The 18,065-nt window shown below is 42.8% G+C and overlaps 1 protein-coding gene across 1 annotated transcript; it reads right to left on the bottom strand.

Annotated features, from left to right (window-relative positions):
* Window positions 1-5,798: 5,798 nt before the first annotated feature.
* LOC149647399 (kelch-like protein 8) lies at window positions 5,799-16,253 on the bottom strand. Its single transcript, XM_089850241.1, has 10 exons — window positions 15,950-16,253; window positions 15,368-15,652; window positions 12,771-12,805; window positions 11,919-12,063; window positions 10,662-10,944; window positions 9,814-9,957; window positions 9,399-9,679; window positions 8,385-8,544; window positions 8,105-8,306; window positions 5,799-6,654 (listed from the first exon to the last, which is right to left on the bottom strand). The coding sequence occupies exons 1-10, from the start codon at window positions 16,103-16,105 to the stop codon at window positions 6,405-6,407; spliced, it is 1,941 nt and encodes a 646-aa protein (XP_089706367.1). The 5' UTR covers window positions 16,106-16,253; the 3' UTR covers window positions 5,799-6,404.
* Window positions 16,254-18,065: the final 1,812 nt, after the last annotated feature.

Genomic DNA, 18,065 nt, shown 5'->3' with positions numbered 1-18,065 from the left:
CTTGTTCCAAATCCTGAAATCTCCTTCAAAATTTGAAAATATTGAAAATCCCGAAATCTTGGACTAAATTTCAAGATTTCTGAAATCTCAGTCAGAATCTCAAAAACTGGGCAAAATCTTGGAATCTCAAAATCCCGTACATTAAAATGCCGAACATCCGACCCCGTCGGATCAGGCGGACCAATAGGTCCTTTAAGTTAGCAATAAGTCTGCAATTCATTAAAAATGATTTCGGCGGAAAGCAATTGCCAGTCAATAACCATTGTTTTTATTACTTTTGAATGTTACGTTTGGATTACACGAATACTGAAATGGTTCATCAATAATTAATAATGCTTCTTAATTAGTAATATCAATTCTTGAATAGTAATACTGAATTCATATCATTTTAATTTTTATTGAAATCAGGGCTAGTTTTCAAAATGAAACACGAACTAATTCTAATTTTCTGTGAACCACGTACACCTTTGATTGGGTCACGTGGCGCCTCTGACGTGTTTGAAATAATTTTTACCCACCCACCGATACCTTCTTTACAAACCCTTTAACATAACGCCGCATAGTAATAGTAATAATCTCAGTTGTGACGTCAGTGCCTAGGTAAAACGTCTCGGGCTTAGCTTTGGCAGTGGGCGGCCATGTTTGGTACTTGGGTACTATGGCCAAATAGTATGGGTGACGTCACACTAAGGCTTCTGAGATAGCTCTATAGAGTTTTCCATTGGGGTTGCCCCGGAGCGCTCCGTATTTTCTTGTTACGTCATCGCTCTAGCTCGGGAGCAACACCGGATCTAGTCGCTCCCAATGAGACGATAGTTTTTTCAGAGCGGTTTTGTGACGTCATCAAGCGCTCCATTTTGGTCGGCCCGTCTCGCGTGGGTGAGTTTGGGATAAAATCCATCTCGTAGCGCTCGGTTTTTACAAATGAAAGAAGAATTGTTTTGTCGGGGGGCGCTCCGAATCAGCTCCGATTACCCAAATGGAAAACGCTACAATAGAGCTATTCCAATTCAGGGGGAAAGGAGAGCTTTTGAGGCGGGGTTACGCTAGTCCCCGCCTAGGCGCCATATTATGCGGGAAATTTAACATAGAGTTCTTCAGCGGCCCGCACGGAGGGAGGGTGAAAACCGGCTACGTTTATTGGCAGGCCCCCTTCAACTGATATAGCTCTATAGGCTGATCCCACATTTTTAAGCGGGATCGGAGCATAAATGAAAATCCGCGCCACTGACGTCGCAATTAGAAAGGAGTAGGCGGCTTTTGTCTTTATTAGGTTTGTGAAGGTATTGAAGTTGCGCGTATTAGTAGTAGTACTTAATGATCCCCCTAGATACGCAGCAATCCAAGATGGCCGCCGTATAACGTCATCAAAATCCAAGATATCGACCATGACGTTATCACAAACTCAAACCAAAACTTGGATTTTGATGACGTCATACAGTGGCGGTGGCCATCTTGGATTGCTGGTTATTTAAGGGTTCATACTACTCGTATTAATACCCGTCGCCATATGACGTCATCAAAATCCAAGATATCGGCCCTGACGTCATCACAAACTCAAACCAAAAGTTGAGATTTTGATAACGTCATACGGCGACGGCGGCCATCTTGGATTGCTGCGTATCTAGGGGGTCATACTACTCGTATTAACCCCCGTCGCCATATGACGTTATCAAAATCCACAATGTCGGCCATGACGTGACGTCATATTGCGACGGCGGCCATCTTGGATTGATGCGTATCTAGGGGGTCATACTACTCGTATTAACAGTACCCGTAAACGCGTGATACACTCGTGTCAAAATAAAATCAAATTAAACCGGGTTTAAATAATGTTGAGCTTAATTAATCTCTTCGTTAACGTTAAGGTTTCTCTATAATATCAAAAACGGATTTATGGGATAAGAACGTCGGATCGTAGCTTTAGCCTCTAGTACCATCCTCGCATACTTTATTGAGAAACTTCGTCTGCTTATATTTTGACCCCACCCACAAATTCGATCTCTAGAAGTAGCTATATACACAATTTGTGGGTGGAGTCAAAATATAAGCAGACGAAGTTTCTCAATAAAGTATGCGAGGACGGGGAGTGAATTCACTAACTCCGACGTTCTTATCCCATAAATCCGTTTTTGATAATATATTTATAATTGCTCTAGTATATGATAATATATTTATAATTGCTCTAGTATATATTTATTTTACACTCTTCTTGATATATATTTATCTATAAATAGATGTTTGTTTGTTTGTTTGTTTAGAATGATGAGATTAAAAGTCCACTAAACTATTTCAACGGAATATCGCAGCTCGAAAACCGTAAGAACGCCCGCGCAGGCGCAGCTGGCGAAATTCAATATGGCTTCAGATTAATATTTATTTCTCATTGTACTGCGCGGTTTTAGTTTTCGGGCTTCAATATAACGACGTTTATTTTTACGAGTTGGTGCTTTGACCAAAGTTCAGTGGGATGCTTCTATGACTGATTTTGAGTCAAAACTGTTCAGTGACATTTTACTCCCCCCCCAAGGGACACACCCCCTAAACAAGTGTTTTAGGGATGATCCCTTTAAAGGGACTGTAAAGAAGGTATGGGGGGGGGTAAAAATTATTTGAATTACGTCAGAGGCACCACGTGACCGAGGAGAGAGGCGTGGGTGGTTCTCAAAGAAGCTTAGTTAGTTTTATTTCGAAAACCACCGCTTCCTCCGGGGGGAATTGGCGCTGGAATCTCGCGAAAAAAACAAAAACTAGGTGTCAAGTCCCACTCTATGTTGAGTCTTTATATCTCGTTGTCACGTGGTGTCAGTGACGTATTTCAAACAATATTTAACCGCCAGCCGATGGCATCTTCACCGTCACCTTTAAAATTTAGTTAGAAACAATTTCTTAACTGATAAAATCTGTGTCAAATTGACGCGTCGTCTGCTTCAGAGTCAAAATATTTTAACATTTAAAGCAGACGACGCGTCAATTTAACCCAGATTTGAAACAGTTTCTTAACTGACGAATCTGTGTCAAATTGACGCGTCGTCTGCTTCAGAGTCAAAATGTTTTAACATTTAAAGCAGACGACGCGTCAATTTGACCCAGATTTTAAACAGTTTGTTAATCTTAACTGACAAATCTGTGTCAAACTGACGCGTCGTCTGCTTCAGAGTCAAATTGTTTTAACATTTAAAGCAGACGACGCGTCAATTTGACCCAGATTTGTCAGTTTAACCAGGGCCGGAAATAAGAAAAATTTGTTATAGGACATGTGTCCAGTGACCCCCTGTTTGACTGGAAAATTTATAGGACATTGTCCACTGGAGTGTGCAAAAATGGTGTCGCTTCTCCATAGTCAAGGTATCAAAACTTCGGAAAATTTATAGGTCAAAATGTCCAGTGACCCCCTTAAGGGGCGTTTTCCTAGCGACGGGTTTTTTCCGCCGCGTGCGACGGAACACGCTCGCGCATTCCGCTGAGCGCGGCGCGATATATCATGCGGCGCGAAATGTTTTCCAAGGAATAGTATAGCACGACGCGTCTTTCGTAGCGGAACAGCGACCAGCGGATGATTTACAACAAAAACATGCTGCATAAAGGCAAACAAATACTGCCTTATATTCTAATCAAACAAGTTGGGAAAACCAAAATATTACCTCTCCGTGTCGAGAAGATTATATAACCTTAAGTATCCAATGAAAACGTCGACCTTTTTGCCCTCATCCTTTCCCGCGCTTTGCGCTTCCGCATTTCATCCTTACTCTCAACATTATCTTCCTCCATTTTACATACAAAAATCAAATACTCACAAAAAGAAGTGGCAAAAACCTGCTGGCTCTTTACAACCACTTAATTTGACTTAATATCCAATTTCCAACAACAATAATATACCGGTAGTTTAATTGACAACCTACTAGCATCGAAATTCTCATTAAGAACGGCTCCCGCGGTAAAAAACGGCAATTTTCAACTAGGTGGGCGTTATCTCATTAGATTTGAAAAATATCATTTGTCTTTTTTAACAATGCCTAACCGTTTGGATTTTTTTAAAGCAATCTTAGCACCAAAAAATATTTTTTGATACAAAATAAATGTTTTATATTCTTATTAAGAATAAAACAAGAGGATAAAAAAGGTCTGTCCTCTCGTAATTTTTTAAGCTTTTATCATGATTACTCTATACAACAGTAACAAGGAGTGTAAACCCATTAGTGGAAGCAGTATTTTTTTCCCAAAACAATCTCGCTTATGTTTATCCTCTCTAGACTTCGCTAAAAACGTATTACTCCTACGTAAAATATCAATAGACAGGCAAGGATTCATACCATTAAAGGAGCGCAATATTATCCATATTTTCATTTCATATACAGAGAAAAGAAATTATTATGTTTCTGAGAGGAGCTTCCCATTTTTGTTGTTGTTTTGAAAAATTATATCGCAATGCACGGGCCTTGATAGATATAGGAGGCAATGAATGAAATATATCACAATGCACGTGCCTTGATAGATATAGGAGGCAATGAATGAAATATATCACAATGCACGGGCCTTGATAGATATGAGGCAATGAAGGAAATATATCGCATGCACGGGCCTTGGTAGATATAGGAGGCAATGATAATCTCTCTCTTTGCACGAGAGGTTTATCTTTAATATTTAAATAAATATAATTATTTTTAATTATTTTAATCTTCAATAATTAACATTAATAATAGTTAAATCGTTTAAAATAAAGTTATACCTATTATCTTCTCAAACTTTGCTAATATTGACGTTTAAAGTGAAGGGTACCCCTCTTGGCCGCTTTTTTCAAATTTGGGGTATATATACGATTCGTTTCCATTATAATAGTAAGGAAAAAGCGCAATTGCGAAAACCTTTGGTGGCCGATCCCACCTTAGGGAGGCTAGACGTTTCTCGTAACCCTAGCTGATCGCCGCGTATATCCTAAAACAAAACGATGATAATGGAGTAGAAGCCAATGATACAGATTGGTGTCTATGTGAAATAGACGGAAGACCAGTGGATGGTGGTGTTATAAGCCAGTGTAAGTGCAGACTGGTGTCAATGTGGGATTGACAAAGAACAGAAGATGGTGGTGTTGGAAGCCAGAAAAGTACCAGACTGGTGTTCATGTGGGATGGACGAAGACCAAACATGGTGGTGTGAGAACTCAAGTATAACATGGTGGTGTGAGAACTCAAGTATAGAGTAGCCAACGGAGAGAAATACAATTTTCCAAATTTCTGTGAACTGTCAATGCGGTCCGGAAATTGGGAATACGTTTGCTCCGATACGCAAACTGCGAACGCGGTCACGTGAGTGTAACAACAGACAGACACACAGACAGACACACAGACACGGCCGTTACAGAACCTCTCCTGGACTACGTCACACGGAGAGGTAAAAATATCTGGATGATGCTGAAGAGGAGGAAGACTATCATAGAGTCATTAAAAGGAAACGAGGGGCAACAAGAAAAATGTTTTTACGTCGACGAGAAGAAGGAGCTTACACTATTTTGATTAACAACCATTTGCTCTCTGACAGTGTGAAATTTAAAGAATATTTTAGATTTAACCCAGACAATTAATATTACAACCAAGGCCTAAAAACTTGAAAAATCGCTCAGCGCGCAACGTGCTTGACTCCTTTTGAACGACGTCGGCTTAATGCGCCGACGAAGGAAGCGGACGTGTTACGTCTTACTCTTTCTAGGAAAACACTTTCATATTTTCCCGTTGATTCAGTGGGGAGCGTAGTCCCGTCGGCGTGTTCCGTCGCACGCGGCGGAAAAAAACCGTCGCTAGGAAAACGCCCCTTTAGTCTTTAAAAAAATTATGGGACATTTTAAAATTTTATTGGACAATGTCCAGTGTCCTGTGCTTATTTCCGGCCCTGAGTTTAACTGATGAAATCACTTCAAATCAGTGTCGAATTGACGCGTCGTCTGCTTCAGATTCAAAATGTTTCAATATTTGAAGCAGACGACGCGTCAATTTGACCCAGATTTTTTCAGTTAAGAAACTGTTTCAAACTTAAATTTCAAGGGATCAGAGTCTAAAACACTCCCAATGATCGTAACTAATTGTTTAGGTGGTTGGGGGCAAAGGTCATAGAAGTTATATTAATTCGACTCCTAAATAGAACATACTGGACTTCAGTCCAAGCACCAGACGCGTTAGGAACCGCCAAGGCTTAACAGCCGGCGCCATTTTTATTCTATGGTCCTAATTTATAATTTTAAAATTTAATATTTAAGGATAAAATTGATATCAATCAATCAATCAATCAATCAGTCTTTCATAATACGCGTTTTGTAGGAACGGTTCGCGACCACCCTACATTCAAATCGCGCTTAACTATCTTAACTAAACCTACCTACTATAATGTCTAGACAGTTCAATCGGACTCGACTATAATTGTAGCGTTGATCTTCGAGATCTCTCGATGACGCCGCCGCTAACGTTGTTGGATTCCGGACTCAGCAGCTGCAGCTCCTCTTTGGCGTTGGCATTGGAGGAGCCACCGTTCTTATTGGCCACTTTTTCTAATACAGCCTGATTGGAGCGCGCCTCTAACGTCTCCAAGTACGCCAAGGAACTGGGCGCCCACGTCACGCCCGCACCCGCCCGAGGCAGTTGGATCGAAGACAGTTGCGTCCATCTACAGATGTGGAATGTTAAAGCAAAGCGCGGATTTGAGACAGTTCGTCAAATTTGAGGAAGAATTTTGAGACGATTCGTCAAATTTGAGGAAGAATTTCGAGGCGATTCGTCAAATTTGAGGAAGAATTTCGAGGCGATTCGTCAAATTTGAGGAAGAATTTCGAGGCGATTCGTCAAATTTGAGGAAGAATTTCGAGGCGATTCGTCAAATTTGAGGAAGAATTTCGAGGCGATTCGTCAAATTTGAGGAAGAATTTCGAGGCGATTCGTCAAATTTGAGGAAGAATTTCGAGGCGATTCGTCAAATTTGAGGAAGAATTTCGAGGCGATTCGTCAAATTTGAGGAAGAATTTCGAGGCGATTCGTCAAATTTGAGGAAGAATTTCGAGGCGATTCGTCAAATTTGAGGAAGAATTTCGAGGCGATTCGTCAAATTTGAGGAAGAATTTCGAGGCGATTCGTCAAATTTGAGGAAGAATTTCGAGGCGATTCGTCAAATTTGAGGAAGAATTTTGAGACAACTTGTCAAATTTGAAGAAGAATTTTTTAGACAATTCGTCAAATTTGAAGAAGAATTTTTTAGACAATTCGTCAAATTTAAGGAAGAATTTCGAGACGATTCGTCAAATTTGAAGAATTTTGAGACAACTCTTCAAATTTGAGGAAGAATTTTGAGACGATTCGTCAAATTTGAAGAGGAATTTCGAAACAATTCGTCAAATTTGAGGAAGAATTTTGAGACAACTCTTCAAATTTGAGGAAGAATTTTGAGACAACTCTTCAAATTTGAGGAAGAATTTTGAGATGATTCGTCAAATTTGAGGAAGAATTTTTGAGACGACTCGTCAAATTTGAGGAAGAATTTTGAGACGATTCGTCAAATTTGAGGAAGAATTTTTGAGACAACTCTTCAAATTTGAGGAAGAATTTTGAGACTATTCGTCAAATTTGAAGAATTTGAGACGATTCGTCAAATTTGAAGAATTTTGAGAAAACTCGTCAAATTTGAAGAAGAATTTTGAGAAAACTCGTCAAATTTGAAGAAGAATTTTGAGAAAACTCGTCAAATTTGAGGAAGAATTTTGAGACGACTCGTCAAATTTGAAGAAGAATTTTGAACCGATTCGTCAAATTTGAGGAATTTTGAACCGATTCGTCAAATTTGAGGAAGAATTTTGAGACGATTCGTCAAATTTGAGGAAGAATTCCGAGACAACTCGTCAAATTCGAGAAAGAATTTCGAGACAACTCGTCAAATTTGAGAGAAATAGGAACTAAGCCTAGAAAACTTGGAAGACTCAAATCATTAGAGAAATTTCTTCAAATTCGTCAAACTTAAAGACCGAATATTGAAAGAATTCGTCAAATTTGACGAAGAATGTTTTTTGGGTAGCCAGGGCCGTAGCTTGGGGGGGTGTTGAAATATTTAGGGGGGGGGCGTAGCTTACCTGTTAGTTAGGGGGTCATAAACTTCTACGGAATTGAGGTAAATGATTCCATTATGTCCACCGACGGCGTATAACTTCCCGGCCAGGGTGGCCACGCCCACTCCGCCCCTGGGCACTTGCATGGGATTGACGGACGTCCACTGATCTTTGTCAGGGTCGTACCTCTCTACTGATGACAATGGTAAATTGTTATCAAAACCACCTGCCAAGTTAAGACACGCGTCATCATTTAGTAAGACGGCGGAGGGTGGTCAGTCGTTGGCGACAATTAGGGACTGACCGACAGTGTATAGGAGTCCGTCTACGACAGCGGCGCCGGCTCCGGCTCGGCACTGACCCATTGGTTGGATGAAGGTCCATTTGTTTAAATGCGGGTCGTATTTCTCGCAGGAACTCAACGAAAATGGACCGTTGTTCCCGCCGACCGCGTACAGGAAACCCTGCAACGTCATAGTATGTAGGGTATCCTGTCGTCTGCTAGACACGTGACTGAGGCGGCAGTATGGAACAGTGCACTGGCTATAAAAGCCTAGCATCCCCTAGTAAGGGCCAGGTTGGGCAGTATGGAACAGTGGCTATACTGTATAATTGTATCCCCTAGTAAGGGCCGGGTTAGTCGCGGTGACAGTGTCACTTAAAGCTGACGACAGGATATGGACCAAGCCTCTGGAGGAGGTGTCTATGTGAATGGGTAGTTAGGCCTAACCCGTTACAAGTACTATCCTAGACCCGTCGCAAGTACTATCCTAGACCCGTCGCAAGTACTATCCTAGACCTTCAATGGTTTCTCTTCCCAAATAATTAAGAATAATGGATTGCGCGCGTCTCAGGAGGTTTAGTATCACAATTGTGACGTCAGTGTCTAGGTAAAACGCCACCGGCAGTGGCAGTGCAGGCAGTGGGCGGTCATGTTTGGGGGTATGGGTGACGTCACATTAAGGCTTCTGAGATAGCGACGCTATAGAGCCATCTTAGTTGTGACGTTAGGGCTTAGCTTCGACAGTTGGCGGCCATGTCATTTACCACTTTGGTTCTATGGGCAAATAGCATGGGTGACGTCACACTAAGGCTTCTGAGATAGCTCTAATGAATTCGTGACGTCAGCGCTTAATAGCTTAATGCATTTTAATATTATTATCCCAAAAGTTTTTGATTCTCGCTAACCTCATTGCAACAGTACGTATTGCAAATGCAAGCGCAATTGAACTGAACTACTCGAGAGCTCATTTTGCTACAAGATTCTCGATGGTCAAGAAGACGCGCCAATAACTAATTGATAGGTTTTTGTACTGACCTTAAGAGCGGCAACGGCCACGCCTCCCCTGGGCGTCTTCATGGAGGCGACGGAATTCCAGCAGTCGGAAGAAATGTCGTATCTTTCGACGGTGGCAAAGAAAGTGGTGTCGTCCAATCCGCCGACGGCGTAGAGAGCCCCTCCCAGGAAGCAGGCGCCCAGACCCCTCCTGGGAATGGACATGGGCGACAACAGAACCCAAGTGTCCTCCTTCAAATCAAACATCTCCGCCGTTCCCAAATGCTCCTGCTCGTTACACCCGCCCACCGCGTACAATTTACCTGACAACGACAATAACAGTGGTCTCAATTGGTTCCCCTTCCCCTCAGACCGATGTGGATGACGTCATAAGAGCGTCACTCCTCAAAAATGAGTGCCCGATAGGCTTAAATTAGGATTGAATGCAAAGGCTTACCTTCTGCGTAAGTACAGCCGACGTGTCGTCTTTTGGTATTCATACTCTTGCTGGTGAACCATGTCTTCCGCAATGGACTGAAACATTCGACCGAGGCGAAGGGATCTCCACTTAGACCACGCCCACCAATGCAGAACAACAAACCTAACCACCCCAAACAAGAAAAAGACACCAATTCCTTCATTGGGGGCCTTGGTCAAAGGTCAATGGGGGCCTTGGTCAAAGGTCAATGGGGGCCATGGTCAAAGGTCAATGGGGGCCATGGTCAAAGGTCAATGGGGGCCTTGGTCAAAGGTCAATGGGGGCCTTGGTCAAAGGTCAATGGGGGCCATGGTCAAAGGTCAATGGGGCCATGGTCAAAGGGGGCCTTGGTCAAAGGTCAATGGGGGCCATGGTCAAAGGGGGCCTTGGTCAAAGGTCAATGGGGGCCATGGTCAAAGGGGGCCTTGGTCAAAGGTCAATGGGGGCCATGGTCAAAGGGGGCCTTGGTCAAAGGTCAATGGGGCCATGGTCAAAGGGGGCCTTGGTCAAAGGTCAATGGGGCCATGGTCAAAGGTCAATGGGGGCCATGGTCAAAGGGGGCCTTGGTCAAAGGTCAATGGGGCCATGGTCAAAGGGGGCCTTGGTCAAAGGTCAATGGGGCCATGGTCAAAGGGGGCCTTGGTCAAAGGTCAATGGGGGCCATGGTCAATGGGGCCATGGTCAAAGGGGGCCTTGGTCAAAGGTCAATGGGGGCCATGGTCAAAGGTCAATGGGGGCCATGGTCAAAGGTCAATGGGGGCCATGGTCAAAGGTCAATGGGGGCCTTGGTCAAAGGTCAATGGGGGCCTTGGTAGGAAACTCTTTACCAGAACAACTTTTCCTGGGTCGACACCTCTCTCCGTTGAAGTTGGGGTGAGCGGGGCTGCCAGTTAGGGGCACGAGGTCAGCCTGCCATAGTTTGTAGTCCCTAGCTTGGTCCAGGAGGTCGCGGCACTCGATGCTGCGTCGAATCAGCTCGTTACTCTCCACTTCCTCCAAGAGGTAAGCCGTCGGTAGCGTGGGAAGACGCACTTTGGATAACAGAGCCGGTAACAGGTCTTTCCTGTTGTCCACGTCTTGGTTCACCCATTGCATAACCACCTCGAAGGCCTTCCCCCAAGAAAAAAACCGCCAGGACATTTTAGTAACTGTTGAGCTGCTAACAGTTTCGACTTGTCTAGATTAGGGCTGCAATGTCGGCCTAAAACTGCTGCAAGATCGCATTGTCGGCCTAAAACTGCTGCAAGATCGCGTTGTCGGCCTAAAACTGCTGCAAGATCGCATTGTCGGCCTAAAACTGCTGCAAGATCGCATTGTCGGCCTAAAACTGCAGCAAGAGCGCATTGTCGGCCTAAAACTGCTGCAAGATCGCATTGTCGGCCTAAAACTGCAGCAAGAGCGCATTGTCGGCCTAAAACTGCAGCAAGAGCGCATTGTCGGCCTAAAACTGCAGCAAGAGCGCATTGTCGGCCTAAAACTGCAGCAAGAGCGCATTGTCGGCCTAAAACTGCAGCAAGAGCGCATTGTCGGCCTAAAACTGCTGCAAGATCGCATTGTCGCCCTGAAACTGCAGCAAGATCGCATTGTCGGCCTAAAACTGCTGCAAGAGCGCCTTGTCGGCCTAAAACTGCTGCAAGATCGCCTTGTCGGCCTAAAACTGCTGCAAGATCGCCTTGTCGCCCTGAAACTGCTGCAAGATCGCATTGTCGCCCTGAAACTGCAGCAAGATCGCCTTGTCGGCCTAAAACTGCAGCAAGATCGCGTTGTCGCCCTGAAACTGCTGCAAGATCGCATTGTCGCCCTGAAACTGCAGCAAGATCGCATTGTCGGCCTAAAACTGCTGCAAGAGCACCTTGTCGGCCTAAAACTGCTGCAAGATCGCCTTGTCGGCCTAAAACTGCTGCAAGATCGCCTTGTCGGCCTAAAACTGCAGCAAGAGCGCATTGTCGGCCTAAAACTGCTGCAAGATCGCCTTGTCGGCCTAAAACTGCTGCAAGAGCGCATTGTCGGCCTAAAACTGCAGCAAGAGCGCATTGTCGGCCTAAAACTGCAAGAGCGCATTGATCTTCAAGGGACAATTGTACCTGAATTTCGTCTTGAACGCAGAGATCCGACGAAGAGAGTAAATCTTGCAAGTGTCCAGCGCTGATGGACAAGAAATCATCGTGGGCCAAACTCAGAACGCGAGGAAAATGACGAAGAGTGTAATTGTTCGCCGATCGAGCCAAACTACGTCACATACATAAGACTCCATTATAATCTTATACCACCACAAGTTTATAAGATATGTTCCATCCATAAGTTTGTCACTGGTAACTGAGAGCTTTTCGTGAAGTGACGTAGATTCAGGGTAAAGCGACGCCAGACTTAGAAATAGCACATGTCCCCTGGTCCAAAACCTGCAGTTTATTAATTGCTTGGACTAGTTTTTTAATTCAAAAAGTGCATGGGGTTACTGGTCCTCGGGACCAGTTTATTAATTGCAAATCTATAGGAGAACAAAGGCTGGGACCAGTCCGGAGACCAGTTTATAGGGACTTGGCAATTCGGGCTTAACTCCGCCCCTAGCGCCATTATGGTATGTTTTTTTTTCCTAACAGAATGAAAGCTATATAAGCCCCTCCTCCTGGTATGTTTTTTAGAACTAGGTAGCCTGACGTTGCATGACGTAGTACTGCCAAGTCCCTATTATTTAGAACACTAGGGGGGTCACTGGCCCCAAGGACTAGTTTAAAAATTATCCTTATTTCTAAGTCTGAGCGACGCCTGGTCAGACGCTGCCGTCAAAGGCTTAGTACGGACCAAATAGGAGAACTAGCTCGAGCTGTAAGTCTCTAGTCTTACGAACATGTACAGGTAGTGTCATACTTATGGAAGGAACATTACTTATAAACTTATGTTATTTCTTAATGAGGGACCAAGGTAGACTAACTTACTTCGTTAGGCCATGACACTCCGCGAACTGGCGAACCTTAAAACCAGTTCACGTAACAATTAATATTTTAAAGCGACTGTAAAGGAGGCATCGGCGGGTGGGTAAAAATTATTTGAAATACGTCAGAGGCACCACGTGACCAAGGAGAGGCGTGGTCCAAAGAAGCTCAGTTTGTTTTATTTCGAAAATGACCACTTCATGATTGGAATTGGCGCTGCAATCTCGCGAAAAACAAGGACTAGATGTTAACTAGTCCCACTCCATGAGGAGTCTTTGTATCTTGGCATCACGTGATGTCTGTGACGTATTTCAAATAATCTTTACCCACCCCCCCGCGGATGCCTTCTTTGCAGACCCTTTAAAGGTAGAATGAAATGTCCAGACAAACATTTTTTAATAGATTTACATTAATAACATAATTAATAAAACCTCCATGAAAACATAATAAATTTGATGTTGGCGTCGCCATCTTGGATTAATAGCTCTGATATATTTTTGGGTTAAGTTATGTTAGGTTAGGTTAGGTTGCGCTGTTCAAATCATAAGTATTTGGGTTCGTTTTTGCACAAAGAATACCGACTTTATTATCAATTTTTAAAGCAAATGTCTGGGCTGGCTAATTTTCTACATGCAAATTATACCGTTGCCAAAGGCAGGAACCAATCAGAACTCGTAGTTCACGAGGGCAGAGCTAAAACTAACTAAGCCTTTGCTCAGTTTAGGGTCCCTCCACCCCACGACTATGGGAGCATTTAGGCTTAATAACTCGCTTTAAAAATGTGTATGGTAAACTAGATCTGTTTCAAAAGTATAGAGCTATCTTAGAAGCCCAAGAGATGACGTTCTCTATTTTATACAGAACGTTCCATTAAATCGCGTTGTCTCCATGAAACTCCTAGGTGTCCAGATATCAAGCGATTTAAGTTGGTCCTCTAATGTCACTCACGCTAGAAACCGAGCGCAACGTCTGTGTGATCTGATTCGTCGAACCTCCGGGTACTCCAAAGCGTCTATCACCCTCTATCGATCCATGTGCCTACCTGTCCTAGAGTACGCTACTCCGGTGTGGAACCCTTACTTGAAGAAGGACATTGATTCTCTTGAGGGTGTCCAGCGCCGTTTCACGAGTTTCTACTTGAAGTCACCCAGACCGGGCAAACCAAATCACATCCCTTATGCTAGGCGTCTACAGAATCTACTTCTCTTACCGTTAACGATTCGCCGCGACGTATCTGACTTAGTGACGTTTCTTAGACTCGCGCGCTCTCCGTACTTTGATCTAGATGATTTTGTCCGCCTTAGCTCGAGGCATTCTGTCCCCACCTACTTCATCCCATACGCAAGATGTCTGGCCTTAAAGAACTCGTATTTTTACCGGATAGTGCGATTGTGGAATAGCCTGCCTTGCGACATTCGTCAAAATTGTACTCTTTCAATACCACAATTTCGGTCTCTAGTGTCTGATTTTGTCTTTAATATTTGGTTACGTGAAAATTTGTAATTTTGTTAATATTTATTTAATATTTTTTTTTTATTTATTTATTTTTTTAAATTTTCGTTTTCTGTATGGTTCTCTTTATTTATGTCATGTGTTGTCCCGGTAACCACCACATATAGGCTTGCCTCTGTGGTTGCCAGCGAATTCTTTTTGCGAAATAAATATTATTATATCTAAGCGTGACGTTACCCATGCTATTTTACCATAGAACCACATCGGTACCAAAGATGGCCGCCCACTACCCAAGCTAAGTCCATGACGTTTTACCTAGACATTGACGTCACAACTGAGATAGCTCTATTGACTCAAAAATTTATTATTTAGCCAATCCACTTTATTCCCGATGCGTGTGCCAAGGCTTATCGGACTACATTTAACTAAATGATACTGAGAAGAAGACGACGCATAATTTTTGACCCAGCCCAGTTTTCTTTATCAGTTAAATCACGCGATAAGCCTTGGCACACGCATCAGGAATAATTCGGCTTATTTATTGCCTCCCATCATCTTTTTGAAATCAAGATAGCTAATTTTTCCCAGATTTGTCAGTTGAATCGCGCGATAAGCCTTGGCAATAACATGACTTTAAACTGACGAATCTATTCAAAGAAGCAGACGACGCATCTTTTTTGACCCACCCCAGGTTTTTATATCAGTTAAATCACGCGATAAGCCTTGGCAATAACACGACTTAACTGACGAACAGACTTAGAAATAGCAGTGCACTTCCACTGGTCCAAAACCAGTTTATTAATTGCTTGGACTAGTTTTTTAATTCAAAAAGTGGGGGTTACTGGTCCTCGGGACCAGTTTATTAATTGCAAATCTATAGGAGAACAAAGGGTGGGACCACTCCGGTGACCAGTTTATTATTTAGGACACTAGGGGGTCACTGGTCCCAAGGACTAGTTTAAAAATTATCCTTATTTCTAAGTCTGCTGACGAATCTATTCAAAGAAGCAGACGACGCATTATTTTTTACCTCAGTTAAATCACACGATAAGCCTTGGCACACGCATCACGAATAAGTCGGCTTATTTATTGCCTCCCCCCATCCTTTTGAAATCAAGATAGCTAAATAGATAGTTAAGTATTCTTACAGCCAAACAATTGGTAGGATGCAAATGGTTCTCCATGAAACGGCAACATCCTTGCATCAGAGAATCCAGTTGCAAGAGGGAGGCAGCGTGCAAAATAGCCTGGACGTTCTCGCACGTCACCATGATTTTGGCTGTGTAGGCAAAGTCAATCAGGGCCTTCATGACCACGGCCTCAATGTCGCCGATGTTGACCACTCTTTGGCGGCTCTCCGATAGACCCGACGTGAACATGGCGCGGAAATAGGAACTGACCGAAGCCAGGACCACCCTATGACATTTGAAAGACTGCCCCCCCCCAACAATTAGACTAATGGCACCCCATGTTATTTCCCCATAGAGATTAATACAGTCAAAGGCAGAGGGCTGCCATTACCCTATTTCCGTTCATAGACTAATGGCACCCCATGTTATTTCACCATAGAGATTAATACAGTCGAAGGCAGAGGGCTGCCATTACCCTATTTCCGTTAATAGACTAATGGCACCCCATGTTATTTCCCCATAGAGATGAATACAGTGGAAGGCAGAGGGCTGCCATTACTCTATTATTTATAAAAACTGACGATGCCGCTGGACACTGACCTTTGAACCGGCGCGTATTTCGAGATCGCATAAAATATCGTTCTCGACGAACTCGAAAAGTTTCTGGAAGGAGGTGCTGTGGAGGCTTTTCGACTCGTACAAGAACGGCGAATTGATTTCGTCTTGAGCAACATTTTTCATTGACTCACCCATCATCGAATATTAATACTTTATTACAAATGGACTTCGCTAAAGAATTATAATTTTATTTTGGCCATTTTATTCAATTAACTGCATTATTACAATCGATAAGCGTCCAATAACTTTACGTCAAGCCCCCTCCCAATGCCATGTTTAGCTGTCGTGAGCATTGAGTTCAGAACATATATCTTTCTAGAGTTCTATTTGGATATCGGGTTTTCGCGCTCGCGCGACCATCGTTTTTGAAATTATGGGACGGACGGATAACTTTATCATTAGGTGGTGGCGCCATCTATTTCACTTAAAAACACACATTTGTTACTATGGCGTCTGCTATAATTTCTTAATATAGATAGGAAATGTTTAGAAACCGCTATGATAATGGAAGTAAATTGCTAGATTCGAGTAAAAACAGAGAAGGAACTGCATTAACCGATAGTATATATATTTTTGAGCTTTTGTGATAGTCAACTTGACAAAAATGATCACTGCAAATGTCTTTTTTTGGAGTCCATTCAATTCCATTAATGGCCTGACATCATTGTTTTGGTAATTCCGAATTTTTTGTAGGGAATCTTAATGGTACAGTTCAAAAAGGGTTGAACTATCTAAATATTTATTAATTTTCTATACGTATACTATATACTTATGTCACAAAACATTTTTATTTCTACCAGTGTTGATACACTTTTCTACTGAGCATTTTCAACCCATTTTTAAATTTAATACATTTTCTCATTATGTGTTACTTTAATAACTAATAACATATAATTCCCAAGTAAAAACACGCATTTAATAAGAAATTGATCAATATTCCATTTATTAAATATCAAATTTTATTTATTAGGCTCCACTTACTGTTTTTCAATTACCTAACTTTCATATTTGGCGCTTTACTTCTTCCTAAGCCTAATTTTCAAACTCAAGCTGCGGCGATTTTGCGGGGCGCTTTCCCGCAAAATCGTGGGAAATTCTTTTAAGCTTCTCACGTAAGGCGACAGATGGCGCTAGCGACTAATGATAAAGTATTGAAATTCGACGAATCCGAGTACGCGAGGAGGAAATTCAACAAAAACTCTAGAAATACATATATTAGAACTCAATGGTCGTGAGCGCCTAAGCCTAAATCGGTGTAGCAGACTACAAAATATTGATTCACTATTTTTGGTCAGGGCCGGAAATAAGCGCAGGACAGTGGACATTGTTCAATAAAATTTTAAAATGTCCCATAATTTTTCTAAAAACTGCGAAACCATTTTTGCACACTCCAGTGGAAATGTCCTATTAATTTTCCAGTCAAAGTGGGCTTCATGGACCAGTTTATTTATTCCAAATCCTTATTTCCCACCCTGTCCCAGACTGCGCAGTGAAACAGTCTGGGAAATAGCTCCGTTCTTCTGGTCCAAAGTCAGTTTGTAATAGCGTTTTTCTTTGATGTAATCCGAGCGCTCCCGGAGCGCTCTGAAAAAAAAATGGTCTTTCAATGGTAAAAAACGAGCTGTTCGGAGACGGAGGCGCGTCTTACATTGGCCCAGTCGCTCCCTCCCGGTTTGCTCCCGGATTGATCCCAACCGCTCCGACTCTAGAGTCGGAGCGACCAAAATGGAGCGCCTAGTGACGTCACAAAACCGCTCTGAAAACACTTTTGTCTTTCATTGGGAGCAACTACATTCGGTCCTCCGAGGTAGAGCGATGACGTGACACGAAACTATGGAGCGATCACGGAGCATAGATATAGTCTCAGAGCGCTCTCAGGAAAAGCTATTAGTTGCTAGTACTGGTTTTTAAATTCAAGAAGTTGGGGTTACTAGTCCTCGGGACAAGTTTATTAATCGGAAATCTGTAGGAGAACAAAGGCTGGGACCAGTCCGGAGATCAGTTTATTATTTTGGTCACCAGGGGGAGTCACTGGGCCCATGGAGTCAAGGATTAGATTAAAAAATATCCTTATTTCCGAGACTGAAATTGGACATTT

Source organism: Phalangium opilio, unplaced genomic scaffold (assembly GCF_054372755.1).
Source record: "Phalangium opilio isolate 3A_F unplaced genomic scaffold, DU_Popi_V2 ptg000089l_1, whole genome shotgun sequence".
In the NCBI taxonomy this organism is placed as follows: domain Eukaryota; kingdom Metazoa; phylum Arthropoda; class Arachnida; order Opiliones; family Phalangiidae; genus Phalangium; species Phalangium opilio.
Note: the sequence above shows the minus strand (reverse complement) of the source record. Positions and strands in the feature narration are given on the sequence as shown.

What these genes read in the sequence shown, in the direction of transcription:
- LOC149647399 (XM_089850241.1), bottom strand. Translation starts at nt 16,105, where the DNA reads ATGATGGGTGAGTCAATGAAAAATGTTGCTCAAGACGAAATCAATTCG. An exon ending in AAATACGCGCCGGTTCAAAG is followed by an intron (nt 15,653 to 15,949) that starts GTCAGTGTCCAG and finishes GGGGGGGGGCAG; the next exon opens with TCTTTCAAATGTCATAGGGT. An exon ending in GCGTTCAAGACGAAATTCAG is followed by an intron (nt 10,945 to 11,918) that starts GTACAATTGTCC and finishes TCTTGGGGGAAG; the next exon opens with GCCTTCGAGGTGGTTATGCA.